General features: G+C 44.0%; 1 protein-coding gene across 3 annotated transcripts in view; it reads right to left on the reverse strand.

Moving 5' to 3' along the window:
* SERGEF (secretion regulating guanine nucleotide exchange factor) overlaps nt 1-16,533 on the reverse strand; it is a 259,257-nt gene that overhangs the window by 241,168 nt on the left and 1,556 nt on the right. For 2 of the 3 annotated variants that reach the window (XM_024210432.2, XM_029913589.1), the window contains exons 2-5: nt 5,150-5,288; nt 3,912-4,067; nt 3,219-3,313; nt 649-709 (exon numbers count right to left, since the gene is read on the reverse strand). In XM_024210432.2, coding sequence (XP_024066200.1) covers nt 649-709; nt 3,219-3,313; nt 3,912-4,067; nt 5,150-5,288 — 451 coding nt within the window. The remainder of the gene's footprint in view (nt 1-648; nt 710-3,218; nt 3,314-3,911; nt 4,068-5,149; nt 5,289-16,533) is intronic. The other variant, XM_024210433.2, reaches the window with a different exon arrangement.

Consider the following 16,533-nt stretch of genomic DNA (forward strand, 5'->3'; position numbering starts at 1 on the left):
GGGGGGAGGGCAGCCAGAGCGCCAGGGGGAGGGCGGCGAGCCCGGCTGTGGCCCTGCTCTCCCCGGCGGCCGGAGCGCCGCACCGCCCCCCTCCAGGTGCCGCCCCAAGCACCAGCTTGGTTGTTTGGTGCCTGGAGCCGGCCCTGCTGACTGTTGATTGCAGCAAAACCTGCCAAATCCATAGAATGACTGTGGAAGACTCCCCATCAAGCCTTGGAGAATTCTGAAAACAGATTGCAGGATAAGGCCTTAAATTTCATACAAACTATGACCCGCCAAGATAGAGCACAGCTGATAGTAGGAGATCCAAAAAGTCACTAAGGGCCAAATTTTCAAAGCTATTTAGGCATCGAAATAGCTTTGAAAATCTGGCCCTGTGCTCTTGGACAGTCTTCTTTCAGCACCATTTTTTGGAAAGAGGTGTTTCTAGCATATTCATTATCATGTTCTTGCCTAACATGCCTGTCCTTACCATGGACAGGACTATTCAGACGTTATTTTCCTATGGCTTCTGTAACAAATAGGAATAAAATCATAAATCCTTTCCCTCCCCCACCCCTTTTTTTAATGTAAGCTATTAGACATCTCACATAATAAAAGTACTATTAATTTCTGTCTGAAAAGTTAAATTTATGATGGCATATTCACCTGTAGCAGCAAGAGCATGTCTGAGTCCTGCAGCAACATTCACCACCTTCTCTGTGAGGGACTATTCAAACATAAGAAAAAAACATATTTGCAATTTGCATTTTACACCTCTCAGAGGGAAACCTGTTTTATCAAATGCAAGAAAATGGTATCGTATTTACCGACTATATGTCACAGAGTTCAGCACAAAGATATTTATTTTAGAATGTATTTCAGTCTCATTTCAATATAGTCTTAGGCATTTCTTAAGAAAACCAAGCAAAGCTTCCAGAAGTGCCATAGTACAGCAGCAGATCAACAGTTGAGCTCAAAATACTCACATGAAGGAAGAAATCTCAGCAATTTGTAACTAAGATGCAAACATACACAATTTTACGGTCCCCCTTTTATCATACTGGATATTCAGTAACAAATATCAGTAACAAGCGGCCACATTAGTCCACAGTGCAAAACAATTCACTGGTTCCAACATACTATGATGATGGGCAATTTAATAATTTAGACAGAGCTGGCAGCACACTTATAGTTAATGGTGTGTAACACTTCAGTTATAAGACCCTGTCTTTAGGTATGAACATTGAATTAAACTGTATTATAACACTTATGCACAGAAGGACCAAATTAAGGTTGCATGGGATGCCTTAATTCTAGCATTTCCTAACTTGAGGGCTTGATTTTGCAAACTTAACATTCTTTTAACATAGTTTTGTGGGTGTAATATTGATATAGAAGAAATGGCAGCAAGCATGAGCATTTAATGTAACACAAGTAGTGCTTACAAAACACTGCTCAAGTGGTTTATTAAATTAGGAATTGACAGATATATACCAGCTGTGTAAAACCCCACTAGAAAATACTGTAGATGCAGAATGAGCCTGCATTGTCAGGGTGGTAGACTATAATTATCAGTAGTAATGCAGCAGCTTCCAAGGATGGTAGGTGCTGTACAAACACAAGGCATGACACAGTTCCTGTGCCCAAGAGGACTAGATAACTTAACAGGTCTTTCTCTCGTTTCTATAACCATGCTGTCCCTGAATTTAAAAAAAGCAACAGACAGGCTTTGGCATTGGCAATGAGACTGGTAATCCTAACCAAAGAACCAGAAAGGACTTCGCCGTTTCTGAAGCTTTACAGAACGGGAGTTCTCTGCAATGGAACAGAAATGGGAATTTATTTGGAGAGGAAAGAGTTTCATTAATGTTCTAAAAATAGAAACCCAAGTGTAAATAGGGATTAATTAGAAGGAGAGAATAGTGCCGCCATGAGGAATTCATTCACACTGCTGGGTTCATAGCCAACAGTGGTAAAGCTCCTCTGAGGATACATAAATCTCAGTAGCTATTTCTTATAAGATTTTTAAAGCAATTACTTCAGAGATAGATTCTGATACCCTTATTCAAGCTGAGTAGTGCCTTACCCCATAAGTACTCCCATTGACTGCAATGATGACTATCTGTGGAGCAAGGTATTCTTCAACACAGGCTGGGGTTTAAGAGTCTGCCCCCTCAGCGTTTATGAGTGCAAGAGACAGACCAATAAGGAATGGGATTCCCTAGTCTCCAAACATATTTTTTTTAATTGATATGGTTTGATAAACATTTGGAGGTTAAATGAGGACAATACTAATGTATTTTTCACTTCCTTTCTTTTTTTAGCTGCCGTTTATCATTTCAAAGAAAATGCATCTAAAATCCATAAAATTTTAATTTCCCTGCACACACACTAGTTTCTTATTGTAGGGATGATCAAAAGTGCTGATTTCTCACACTAATTTTTCTTATAAAAAAATAAAATGTTAGGAATGGATTCTGCAACCTTTGCTAAAAGATCTTTCTGCATATTATGTTGCACTGCTAAGTTATAAATGCAGAAGCACAAAACCAAAGAATTGGCATTTATATAGCATGTGCCAGCAGAAGGAACTCAGTTGAACAAAAACTTTCCTACAGTAGACGTCCCAGAACACAGCTGATTATATTGAAATCAGCTGTGTTTTTTAACAAGTTCTTCTTCGATCCTTTGAATTTTTCAACATAAAGCCCTAAGAAACTAAATAAAATTTAAGATCAGTGGAAATCCTTTCCTTCTTTCCTCAAGTATGTACTGAAACATTTCTAACACCTTATACGCCCTGAGTCAGAGCCTCAGATGGTGAAAATCAACATTGCTCCTTTGACTTCAATCAGTTTACACCATCTGAGGATTTGGCCTATTGTTTGGTTGACTGTGGCTATTAAAATGTGTGTGGATGAAATTTTATGTCCTTTTCCAAAATGTACCATTCTTCTCTAGGAAAGTTGGCACCTTCTTCATTTAAAACACACACACACACACACTTCCTGAACTGCTGACTTTCTAATGTCTACAACAGTGTTCACTCTCTTAAAATGCCTAATCCTGGATATTTATCATTCACACGAGTAATTCTGTTGTCTTCAATGAGTCCAAGGGCTTGATCCAAAACTCACTGAAATCCATAGGAGACTTTCCACTGATTTTACTGAGTTTTGTATGGGGCGCTGAAAACAGGACCAGATCTGTAGAGAACAACTTTCTTGAGTCTTTACCTCAATCTTTTGTGGGATCAAACATCCTCCTGAAGTTTGAGGGACTCCTAGTTGTCCAAAAGAGTTAGATCCACAGGATAAAACTTGGCCATTTCCTGCAACATAATACAGCCTTGTTGGAGCAGTGCAACTCATAACATTATACCTTAGGGTACATTTATGGTTATAAGCAAGATACCATAACACATCATGAAAAGAACTATATACAAGATACCACAGCACAGCATATAAAGAACTGAACTGTCCCTTTTCAAAAAGCTGAAGGGCTTGTGTTCTTATAAACCATATTCAGTAAAGGTCTAAAGATAACTGAAGAGGGAGTGTGCGGAACATACAGCAATTCCACTTGCAAAGCAAAGAGCATAAAACCTCTGAGCACTCAGGCTTTGTACAGACCTTGGTACGACAGAGCTCTGTGCTTTTACTGTATTTCATAATATTTCTCCAGGCCCTAGTGGGAGACAGTGTGGCCTAGTGGACAGAGCACTGGATTGGGAGACCTGAATTCAATTTCTGGCTCTGCCACTGGCCTGCTGGGTGACCTTGGGCAAGTCGTTTCACTGCTCTGAGTCTCAGTTTCCCCATCTGTAAAATGGAGATAATGATACTGATCTCATTTGTAAAGCACTTTCAGATATGCTGATGAAAGCACTATATAAGAGCTAGGTATTATTATTAGTGAGATGGACTTACCAGTAAGTATGATTGTAAAATCCCAACCACAGGCCACTTGTATCACACAAACACTAGACAGTGCAGTGCAGGAAGTAAAACACAGGACATCCTCAGTGTGATTGAGTCCCAATTGCCCTTCTTTGTTTTGGCCACATACAAAGAGTTCTCCTGCACCTGCAAAATAAAACCACTGTCACAGTCATAACACAGGCAAACAGAATCATACACACATTGTGATCCTGCGATAAATTAGCACTGTGTGCATAGGCCTTATCTTCTCAAGATAAAAGTATATATCTTTAACAAATTAAAAATACACTTTTCTTTCTTGTGTAGACACAGCCACGGAGAATGTGACTGCCAAGGGAGATGATTTTAACATTAACACTGCTCCCTCTCAGTGTTTCAGAGTGAAGTCTTTCATCCTATTCACTTTCTCCTTCATATCCTTCCTACTTCCTAAGTAGCCATTATTTATGGTAGAACTTTCCAATCAGGGGTTTGGACACCACTCAAGGTAAGGAATAACCTACCTTTTCAAAGTGAAATATCCTCTCTTCCCCCCAAAAGTAATGAACCCTCTTGCATAATAAGCAGGTAGAACAGGCTAAGAAATAATTATCACATAATCATAAAATGACCATTAGAGGCAACTGAAATAACATAACTCCTCTCCAAAACAATTCAACTCATTGGCAGCAAATAACTTTTCCGCTTTGCAATTAGAATTGGCACTTGCTAGAAACTGCAATCCACACATAGGTGGCAGCACAGCACCGAGCGATCAGGGCCGGCTCTGGCTTTTTTGCCGCCCCAGGCAAAAAAGCCTCCAGCCGGAGCGGGGGCGGGGCGGCCGGAGCCCTGGGAGGAGGGCGGCGAGCCCCGGCGGGGGCTCGGCTCTCCCCCCTCCCCCGCGGCGGCCAGAGCGCTGGGGGCAGGGCGGCGAGAGGGCGGCGAGCCCCGGCTGGGGCTCAGCTCTCCCCCCGGCGGCCAGAGCGCTGGGGGCAGGGCGGCCGGGGGGAGGGCGCGGGGGGGGGGAGGGCGGCCAGAGCGCCAGGGGGAGGGCGGCGAGCCCGGCTGTGGCCCCGCTCTCCCCGGCAGCCGGAGCGCCGCGCCGCCCCCCTCCAGGTGCCGCCCCAAGCACCAGCTTGGTTGCCTGGTGCCTGGAGCCGGCCCTGCGAGCGATGCCCAGCAAGAAGATTCTCATTCAGAAACATGCCAGTCCTTGCATTGCACGTCATGTGAATGTCTGTTACCAGTAATAACTGCAGAGTGTCCTCCTCCTCCAGCAATGCTCTTAATGTTTTGATGTTTGCAGGAAAAATCTTTCAGAGACTGAGGCAACAGCACATCCTCTTTATGACCAAGGCCGAGCTGCCCATAGCTGTTTGCACCCTTTAAACACATACAGAAAAATAAAAATATGAAAGAGCTTTATTGATAAAGCAATTTATTAGCCTTTAATTAGAAATGGGTTTATTTAGGGTTTGCAAAAACTCAACTTGTCCGTATTTTGTTATGCAGAACTTAGAACACAGATACCTCGGATCTTAGGCCCATTATATGCAAACCCTTAAAAATTACTGAGCAGGCATCAGATAGTGCAAGTTCAACATGCTTTTGTCATTAAACATCAGCCACTTTTATCCACTAGTACAGGGGTAGGCAACCTATGGCATGTGTGCCCAAGGCAGCACGCAAGCTGATTTTCCCGGGTCCTGGCCACCGGTCCGGGGGGGCTCTGCATTTTAATTTAATTTTAAATGAAGCTTCTTAAACATTTTAAAAACCTTATTTACTTTACATACAACAATAGTTTAGTTATATATTATAGACTTATAGAAAGAGACCTTCTAAAAACATTTAAATGTATTACTGGCACGCGAAACCTTAAATTAGAGTGAATAAATGAAGACTCAGCACATCAGTTCTGAAAGGTTGCCGAACCCTGCACTAGTACTTAAGACTTCACAAGTTTGCAGTGCTGCTGAAAGAGATGAATACTGCATGTATAATATTATACACTTTAAGAGCTGTATTTCATTCAAACAGCAGCAGGTCCACCTAAGCACTTTGCAAAGTTTGTTGGCACCTCCATTTTTAAATCTTGCAGTCTTACATGAATTTTGTTGAGGAAATTTTTAAAAAAGGAGTGGGTACTGATTAGAAGTAAAGAGATGGTATTACCATTGCACATACAGTATTTGTGAGACCATTCCTGAAATATTGTGTCCACTTCTGGTGTCCACTCTTTAAAAAGGATGTTGACAAATTGAAAAAGGTTCAGAAAAAACCTACAAGAAGGATTTTAGGTCTAGAAAACCTGCATTTACAGTGAGAGACTAACGATCGATAGAGCCCTGCAAATCTGCAGCTATCCACTTTGTGGATGGGGATATCCGCGGACCATGTTTGCAGATTGCTGATGGATGCAGATACAAATTTTATATCTAGAGCCCTGCAAATCTGCAGATATCTGCTTTATATCATGTTTGCAGATCGCGGCTCAAATTTTGTACCCGCACAGGGCTCTAACGATCAATCTATTTTGTTTATTCAAGAGAGGGTTAAGAGGTGACTCGATCATAGTCTGTAAGTATCTACATCGGGACAATATTTCTGAAGTAGAAATTCTTTAATTTAGCAGACAAAGGCATAACACGATCCAATAGCTGGAAGGTGAAGCTAGACAAATTCAGACTAGAATTTGCAAGATGCAATATTTTCACAGCAGTTATGTACTTGATGCGGGAATCATTTGGTGAAATTCTATGTCCTGCATCATGCAACAGGTCAAACTAGAATTACATGATGGTCCCATCTGGTTTTAAAATCTATTAAATAGTTTAATTTTTCTCCCCTGTAACCTGAAATATTATTAGAATCAGATTATAATTTCCTAAGACTATTTGCACTGGGTAAAGTAGAAGCCTGAGTGGGCAAATGGATTGAGACAAAGTGGCAATTGCTGTATTGTGCATAATATTTAAAAGATGCATGGCAATGCCTACTGTATGCATGTAAAACTGTAGCAGATACACATAGGACCTGTTATAAACCACAAACATAGGGATAAAAGTTACTATGTAAAAGTGTAAGAGACGCATTAATAAACTACTAGGTATTAAAGAATATAAAAATGTGAAGTGCCTAACTGCTGGCGTACACATGCAGGATTCTCCATAACTAGTACTCATATAAAAATATTTGCAATTGCAATCCATACAGAATCCATATTTATCACAGAAATCACAACATCTGCCATGATGCATCTTAAGCAAGGGAACGCCTCTTTTTAGAGAAATACAGTATGTAATGCAGAATGTTGTACAGTACAGTACAGTACAGGAACTGATTTCCAGAGCTGCTGAGCAAGGTTTATACTACATTTTAAATCATGGGAGGGTTTAAGTTCACAACTTGAGATGCAGAAAAATAAGGTAGTCAGCATCACTGATGCAGTCCATAAAGCTGTGGGCAGTCAATTCTTAAGTACTTATGTTGCCCTCAGTTCCATAGTTACTGAGCGCCTCACTCCCCTTCCTGAATTTTAGTCTCACACCATCCCTGTCAGGTAAAAAGTATTATCCCCATTTTACAAATGCAGAACTGAGGCAAAAAATAGATTAAGTGATCTGCCCAAGGTCACATGGCAAGTCTGTGGCTAAGCCAGAAACTGAATCTAGGACTCCTCAGTCCCAGTCCAGTGCTCTACTAAACCATCCTTCCCACCGTGCAGCAGCAAATCAATTCCAGTGCAGCTTCTCATTCAAACAACATGGACTGTCGTAAGGAAAACTATGAATTGTCTGCACTGTGGTACCATACATAGTATCAATGGCCACCACTCTCACTAGTTTACCAAATAAGTCCCTAAGCGGAGACCTTCTGTGAACATCTGGCTGATTATTTTAAAAAACAGCTATCCCATTTCTCTATGCCAAAATTTGCTTATTTTTTGCATGCATCTGTTTCCTTATTATACAAACCCTCAACCCACAGTGATATGAATGGCATAAGCTGTGTTCTTTTTATGCAGCCCTGGGCTTGTCAAATATTCCTCAGAAAAGCTGCTGAATATTTCCAAATTCCTTTTTATAATTGTACAAATAAAATGTATCCCTGGCTAACTAAGGCCTGGTCTACACTACGAGTTTAGGTCGAATTTAGCAGCGTTAAATCGAATTAAGCCTGGACACGTCCACACGACGAAGCCCTTTTTTCGACTTAAAGGGCCCTTTAAACCGGTTTCTTTACTCCACCTCCGACGAGGGGATTAGCGCTAAAATCGGCCTTTGCGGGTCGGATTTGGGGTAGTGTGGACAGAATTCGACGTTATTGGCCTCCGGGAGTTATCCCACAGTGCTTCATTGTGACCACTCTGGACAGCACTCTCAACTCAGATGCACTGACCAGGTAGACAGGAAAAGCCCCATGAACTTTTGAATTTCATTTCCTGTTTGCCCAGCATGCAGAACACAGGTGACCACGCAGAGCTCATCAGCACAGGTAACCATGATGGAGTCCCAGGATCGCAAAAGAGCTCCAGCATGGACAGAACGGGAGGTACGGGATCTGCTCGCCATATGGGGAGATGAATCAGTGCTAGCTGAACTCCGTAGCAGTAAACGAAATGGCAAAATATTAGAAAAAGTCTCAAAGGCCATGAAGGACAGAGGCCATAACAGGGACGCACAGCAGTGCCAAGTGAAAATTAAGGAGCTAAGGCAAGCCTACCACAAAGCCAGAGAGGCAAACGGAAGGTCCAGGGCAGAGCCGCAAACATGCCGCTTCTACGTGGAGCTGCATGCCATGCTAGGGGGTGCAGCCACCACTACCCCAACCGTGTGCTTTGACTCCATCAATGGAGAATCACGCAACAGGGAAGCGGGTTCGGGGTACGAGGAAGATGATGATGAAGACAATGAAGATAGCTCACAGCAAGGAAGCGGAGAAACCGGTTTCCCCAACAGCCAGGATATGTTTATCACCCTGGACCTGGAACCAGTAACCCCCGAACTCACCCAAGGCGTGCTCCCAGACCCTGAGGGCACACAAGGGACCTCTGGTGAGTGTACCTTTGTAAATATTACACATGGTTTAAAAGCAAGCGTGTTTAATGATTAATGATTAATTTGCCCTGGCAATCGCGGCCAGTACAGCTACTGGAAAAGTCTGTTAACGTGTATGGGGATGGAACGGAAATCCTCCAGGGACATCTCCAGAAAGCTCTCCTTCATGTACTCCCAAAGCCTTTGCAAAAGGTTTCTGGGGAGGGCTGCCTTATCCCATCCACCATGGTAGAACACTTTACCACGCCAGGCCAGTAGCACGTAGTCTGGAATCATTGCATAACAAAGCATGGCAGCGTATGGTCCCGGTGTTTGCTGGCATGCAGACAACATCCATTCCTTATCTCCCTTTGTTATCCTCAGGAGAGTGATATCATTCACGGTCACCTGGTTGAAATGGGGTGATTTTATTAAGGGGACATTCAGAGGCGCCCGTTCCTGCTCGGCTAAACAGAAATGTTCCCCGCTGTCAGCCACGCGGTAGGGGGGAGGGGTGAAGTGATCATCCCAGAGAATTGGGTGGGGGGGGGAGTTGGGTTTGTGCTGCATGTTAACCCGGAAACCGCAGCCCTTCCTTTTACATTGCAAACCCATTTTAAATGGCCAATCCAATGGGAGCTTGGTATGGGAAATGAGGGCACTACTGTTTGAAACCATTCCCACATGTTAAGAAGGTTAAAAAACCCAAAAGACTGTGGCTTACCATGGCTGCCTGCAAGCCAAAATCTGTTGCCTGGCACTGTGTGAGTGATCTCTCACACCAAACCGGCTGGCCCTCAATATAAGAGGAAAAATGCGACCTTGTAACGAAAGCACATGTGCTGTGTAATGTGAACAGCAAAATTTAACGTGAAAGAGTGTACCCATTGTTCTCTAAAATGTGTCTTTTTTAACCACCTCTCCCTTCTCCTCCACCAGCTGCAAATATTTCTCCTTCACAGAGGCTAGTGAAGATTAGAAGGAGAAAACGGTGGACTCGGGATGATATATTCTCGGAGCTCCAGATGTCCTCCCACACTGACAGAGCACAGCAGAATGCGCGGAGGCAGTCAATGTCAGAGTGCAAAAAAGCACAATATGAACGAGAGGAGAGGTGGCAGGCTGAATCGCGGGCTGAAGAGAGCAAGTGGCGGGCTGAAGAGGATAGGTGGCGTCAGCTTGCTGACAGAAGACAAGAGTCAATGCTCCGGCTGCTGGTTGAGCTGCAGGAAAGGCAGCAGGAGCAGAGACTGCTGCTACAGCCCCTGTGTAACCAACAGCCCTCCTCCCCAAGTCCCATTGCATCCTCACCCAGATGCCCAAGAACGCAGTGCGGGGGCCTCCGGCCCCCAGCCACTCCACCCCAGATGATTGCCCAAGCATCAGAAGGCTGGCCTTCAATAAGAGTTAAAGTTTTAAAGTTTTAAACTGCAATGTGTCCTTGTCCTTCCCTCCTCTCCCACACCCAGTGCTTCTCTCCTCCCCCACCCCTCCCGGGCTACCTTGGCAGTTATCCCCCTAGTTGTGTGATGAATTAATAAAGAATGCATGAATGTGAAGTAACAATGACTTTATTGCCTCTGCAAGTGGTGCTCGAAGGGGGGAGGGGAGGGTGGTTAGCTTACAGGGAAGTAGAGTGAATGGGGGGGGGGGAGGGTTCATCAAGGAGAAACAAACAGAAGTTTCACACCGTAGCCTGGCCAGTCACAAAACTCGTTTTCAAAGCTTTTCTGATGCGCACCACGCCCTGCTGTGCTCTTCTAACCGCCCTGGTGTCTGGCTGCGCATAATCAGCGGCCAGGCGATTTGCCTCAACCTCCCACCCCGCCATAAATGTCTCCCCCTTACTCTCACAGATATTGTGGAGCGCACAGCAAGCAGCAATAACAATTGGAATATTGGCTTCGCTGAGGTCTATCCGAGTCAGTAAACTGCGCCAGCGCGCTTTTAAACGTCCAAATGCACATTCCACCACCATTTGGCACTTGCTCAGCCTATAGTTGAACAGGTCCTGACTCCTGTCCAGGCTGACTGTGTACAGCTTCATGAGCCATGGCATTAAGGGGTAGGCTGGGTCCCCAAGGATAACGATAGGCATTTCAACATCCCCAACGGTTATTTTCTGGTCCAGGAAGAAAGTCCCTTCCTCCAGCTTTTGAAACAGACCAGAGTTCCTGAAGACGCGAGCATCATGTACCTTTCCCGGCCATCCCACGTTGATGTTAGTGAAACGTCCCTTGTGATCCACCAGGGCTTGCAGCAGCATTGAAAAGTACCCCTTGCGGTTTATGTACTCAGTGGCTTGGTGCTCCGGTGACAAGATAGGAATATGGGTTCCGTCTATCACCCCTCCACAGTTTGGGAATCCCATTGCAGCGAAGCCATCCACTATGACCTGCACGTTTCCCAGAGTCACTACCCTTGATATCAGGAGGTCTTTGATTGCGTTGACTACTTGGATCACAGCAGCCCCCACAGTAGATTTGCCCACTCCAAATTGATTCCCGACTGACCGGTAGCTGTCTGGCATTGCAAGCTTCCACAGGGCTATCGCCACTCACTTCTCAACTGTGAGGGCTGCTCTCATCCTGGTATTCTGGCTCTTCAGGGCAGGGGAAAGCAAGTCACAAAGTTCCATGAAAGTGCCCTTACGCATGCGAAAGTTTTGCAGCCACTGGGAATCGTCCCACACCTGCAACACGATGCAGTCCCACCAGTCTGTGCTTGTTTCCCGGGCCCAGAATCGGCGTTCCACAGCATGAACCTGCCCCAGTAACACCATGATTTGCACATTGCTGGGGCCTGTACTTTGTGAGAGGTCTATGTCCATGTCAATTTCCTCATCACTCTTGTCGCCACACTGCAATCACTGCAATCGCCTCCTCGCCTGGTTTTGCTTTGGCATGTTCTGGCTCTGCATATACTCCAGGACAATGCGCGTGGCGTTCATAGTGCTCATAATTGCCGTGGTGATCTGAGCAGGCTCCATGATCCCAGTGCTATGGCGTCTGGGCTGAAAAAAGGTGCAAAACTATTGTCTGACGGAGGGAGGGAGGGGCGAGTGACGACATGGCTTACAGGGAATTAAAATCAACAAAGGTGGCTGTGCATCAGGGAGAAACACAAACAACTGTCACACAGAATGGCCCCCCCAAATATTGACTCAAAACCCTGGGTTTAGCAGGCCATTGATTTCACGGAGGGAGGGGGAAGCAAATGAATACAGAACAAATCTGGTCCATCTATTTTTTACATCTTAAGCTGACAGCAGACGGTGCACCATGACTGATGGCCATCGCCATCTTCTGGGTGCTTGGCAGAAAATGCTGTACTACGACTGCTAGCCATCATCGTCAAGATGGTTCAATAGGCCAGGAGACAAAACATGTCTGCCCAGGTGCCTCTGATCGAACTCACTGAGGAATATGACGATGACGGATACCAGTCGTAATACACCATCCACTGCCAAAAGGCAAGGAGCTGCTGCTGTGTAGCAATGCAGCCCCATGTCTACCAGCACCCAGACAGCCGATGACGGCTACCAGTCATACTGCACCATCTCCTGCCAAAAGGCAATTAGCTGCTGCTGTGTAGCAATGCAGTATCACGTCTGCCGGCACCCAGATGACATATGGTGACGGTGAGCTGAGCTGAGCTGAGCGGGCTCCATGCTTGCTGTGGTATGTTGTCTGCACAGGTAACCCAGGTAAAAAGGCGCGAATCGATTGTCTGCCATTGCTCTGATGGAAGGGGAGGGGCCTGACGACATGTACCCAGAACCCCCCGCGACACTGTTTTTGCATCATCAGGCATTGGGATCTCAACCCAGAATTCCAATGGGCGGTGGAGACTGCGGGAACTGTGGGATTGCTACCCATAGTGCAATGCTCTGGAAGTCGACGCTAGCCTCGGTACTGTGGACGCGGTCCGCCGACTTAATGCACTTAGAGCATTTTATGTGGGGACACACACAATCGACTGTATAAAACCGATTTCTATAAAACCGGCTTCTATAAATTCGACCTAATTTCGTAGTGTAGACATACCCTAAGAAAATTTGGCAAAATAATTTTAGGCACTTTGAGCCAAATTCACTACTGATGTATGCTAGTACAACTACGATGCTATTGATGGAATTGTGCCTGAATATATCAGTGCTGAGTTTAGCCCAGTGTGCCTACTAAAGAATGGGTAAGGCTTGTTAGTGTTAAAATTATGCATGTAATAATTATGCTAATAAATGTAAACACCCTCCGCTAAGTTTTCATTAATGTAGATGTTCTCTCAGCATAACACCCCCAAAATGAAGTAAGAAGCACATGCTGTCTCATTTGGAACTTGGAACAGGTGAAATGGAAACACTTGTCTCTCATTAGTCAGCTCTTTTAACTCAGAGAGGGCATAAAGAGAAGCTACTGGTATATTTATAAGCTAAAACCAAGCCAGATAATTGAATAGCACAAAGTAACCACTGAAAATAAAATATGGGAAGTCTTAAAATGTCTTTGAGGCTTCTCAACAGCATTAGTTGATAGTCAGATCAGCCAGACTCATGGACTGCTATCAACATCAATTCCAATAGCACATTTACTTGCCTTCAACAACATACTTAGCAAAAACCTGTTACTGAGTGTTGGTGACCTCAGACCCAAAATTACTGCCCCCAAGCAGAAATTAATCATTAGGATTTTTCACTGGCCCTTTTCCACCTCAAATCCCCTGCCTCATCTGGGTTCTTTCTCTCTCCCACACTGGTTATGGAGCACCTGATATTGTAGGGATTTTAAAGAAGGTACTAACAGTGATTCCCCCAAGTGACAGTGACCCCCTCATAATTTGTCCCCCACACTTTAAAATCCAACAGTTTCACCAAGTACAAAAATCTCTTGGGTCTTCTGTTAAAACTTGTAAGCTGCTGTCTGTAGAAACCATTGATTGTATCTATCCTGTGAAAGATACTTTATTACTATGTAAAACTTACAAACAAGTTAACTGACTTTGTTCTTGAAGTAATTGATACAATGTAAACAAACACTATAAGCCGTTAAGTGACTTTCACTTCATTGTAATAGCAACGGCTCCCAGGACAGACCCCCCACCCTCTGTGATTAAAGGGCCGGGAGACTCAAATGAATTAGCACACACCCCAAAAGTGGTGGAGACAGTAAATTAAAATATGGTTAAGATATGAAATGTATGCCGATGAATGCTTGATATACATGAATGGTTAGGGAGGTGCCAGCCTAGAAAGGAAGTATCCATCGGCCGAAGAATGTGTCAAGTGGATGACCAGATAACCCCCGGAGGGTAAACTGGGATCCACCCCATCACCTGGAAGGATGAGAAACACAAACTTTGGACAGTTTGGAGCCACCAGGAATATTCCCAGGAATGTGCCATCTGCTGATTGAGTCAGCAACAGCAAAATGAAACAGCTCCCATAGACTAACATAGGAATTAATTCCTATAAGAATTGACTCTCAAGACTGATGACTTTGAGTCTCTGGTTCTGCTGCCAACCTCCAAGAGCAACAGGTGCATCTAACACAGACTCGGCTCCATCCTCATGACCAAGATACCTGGCCAGTAACTTGGCATGAGCAACTTCTAGGCTGGTAACTATAACACCTATACAGAACTTAAATAAATAATTGTGTAAATGAATCTCTCTCTATATATATGTGTGTGTGTATAAGGAATAAGTAGTGATAGGAATAAGTAGTCAAACAACGTTGTTTACTTTTATCTTTTGCTTTACCATTATATTTACAATAAATGTGGCATCTTTGCCTTATCCCTCTTAATAAGATCCTGCTGGGTTTTATTCTATTGGTATAACAATGTGTCTTAAAGAGAGATGGTATCAATTAATAAGAAATGAATGTAGCAAATTTTAAGACTGTATCACAAAAGGGCACTTGGATGGAGAGGTCAACGTTCATTTTAGGGATTTTTGGCTGCACTGCATGGCCTGCAACAAATTTCGAGATTCCAGCCCATTCGGAAGCTGGAAATTGGTGTTAATCACTCAATTATAAATAGTACATATATCATCAGATGGTTTGGTGATTTATCACCACTCACTAACTGTACAACTCTTCTAGGAGGGAAACTTACATACTCACTGCAAGGAGTATAACACAATTAGATGCTGGGGGGGAAAAGGGCAAGGCAAGACAGCAGAAAGACAGAAGATGGATACCTTGGGCAGCTAGCAGCTTTCAGGATGGGGGAATAAGGTTTCCAGTTGCCTGAGGTGCCTATCTCCACTTATTCTTGCAAATTTGTATTATGATTATTTTTGACCAATATGGCTACTGCACACCAGAATTTGTGGGTGAGAATCAGAGCAGGTAGGGGCAACTATAGCTATCCACACCATACCTCCGATGTCTCCTTTATGCACCACAGCTGAAATCCTGGTCTCATTGAAGTCAATGGCAAAACTCCTCTTGACTTCAAAGGGAAGGGGGAAACTTGTGCATAAACCATGCAGATATTTGAGCAGAATGCAGACTGACAAGTCAGCAGCTATGATCTTTTTGCATATGGGCCGTGGCATGCATAGCCCATTGGCTCCCTCTTCCACGGTGTAAAGGCCAAGGCACAATCAGCTACTAATGGATTATTTTTGGTGGATACCAGGTGACTGTATTATCATATGACACATTGCAATGGTACACTGCAGAGAGGGAGGGAGAGAGAGAGAACACATTTTCAGGTGTCCATTCCCAGAAACCTTTAAATAGGGTTCTGAACAGACATGCCAAACCCACTTTAAAAACGCAGAAATTGGGCTTGGTTTTGGCTTAATTGGCTTGTGAATCACTTGTTGGTTAGTTTTTGGCTTGTAGCTTGTTGCTTGTTTTTTTTTTTTTTTTTTGATAGGCTCCCGGCAAGCAGGGGCAAGCGGGCCCACCACAGTTCCAGACTGCACACTGGGGGGGATCTAGTCACATAGAGTGTTGGGATTCTTATGGATTGGCTTGTTTTGAAATGGGATTATCTTGATTTTTGGCTTATTGTGAAAGTCAGGGTGCTTATTTACTGTGTGAAAAATGGCAACCGTGGTTCTGAAAAGCAACCCCAATTTGGCCTTGAGTTGGTTAATTTCACACTGCTAATGCTTAGCAAAGCTATAAAGTAGCAGAGGTGGCACTGGAGTGTCAGCAGTCTCAGGCAGACATCACATTCCACTCACATTTATAAGGTGATCTTCACAACAATAAAAAACAGAAATTTGATTTCTTTTTTAAATAAAAGCTTAAATTCTGTAGACGTTGATGGCATAGGACCCGACACTTGCCAGAGCAAGCTCCTCTCTCAAACTCCTAGCAAGGATTTTTTTCAAAAACTTTGGACAGTAGCAGTTCTCAAAATACACACAGCTGCTGAGATTCTCTCACACTGCGTGGGAGGGGGGGGAGGCATAATGTAGAAATCTTTCAGAAAATATATTTTATTTCTGAACTTTTTCAAATGGGATCAGAAAGGGGAGGATCACAAAGATAAACATTAAAAAGGAAGCATAGAAGCACCCAATCTGTTCTATGTGAAGATTAACAAGGTAGCTCCAGAAATCGAGAGAG

Source organism: Terrapene carolina, unplaced genomic scaffold (assembly GCF_002925995.2).
Source record: "Terrapene carolina triunguis isolate 2854851 unplaced genomic scaffold, T_m_triunguis-2.0 Scaffold715, whole genome shotgun sequence".
Lineage (NCBI taxonomy): Eukaryota > Metazoa > Chordata > Testudines > Emydidae > Terrapene > Terrapene triunguis.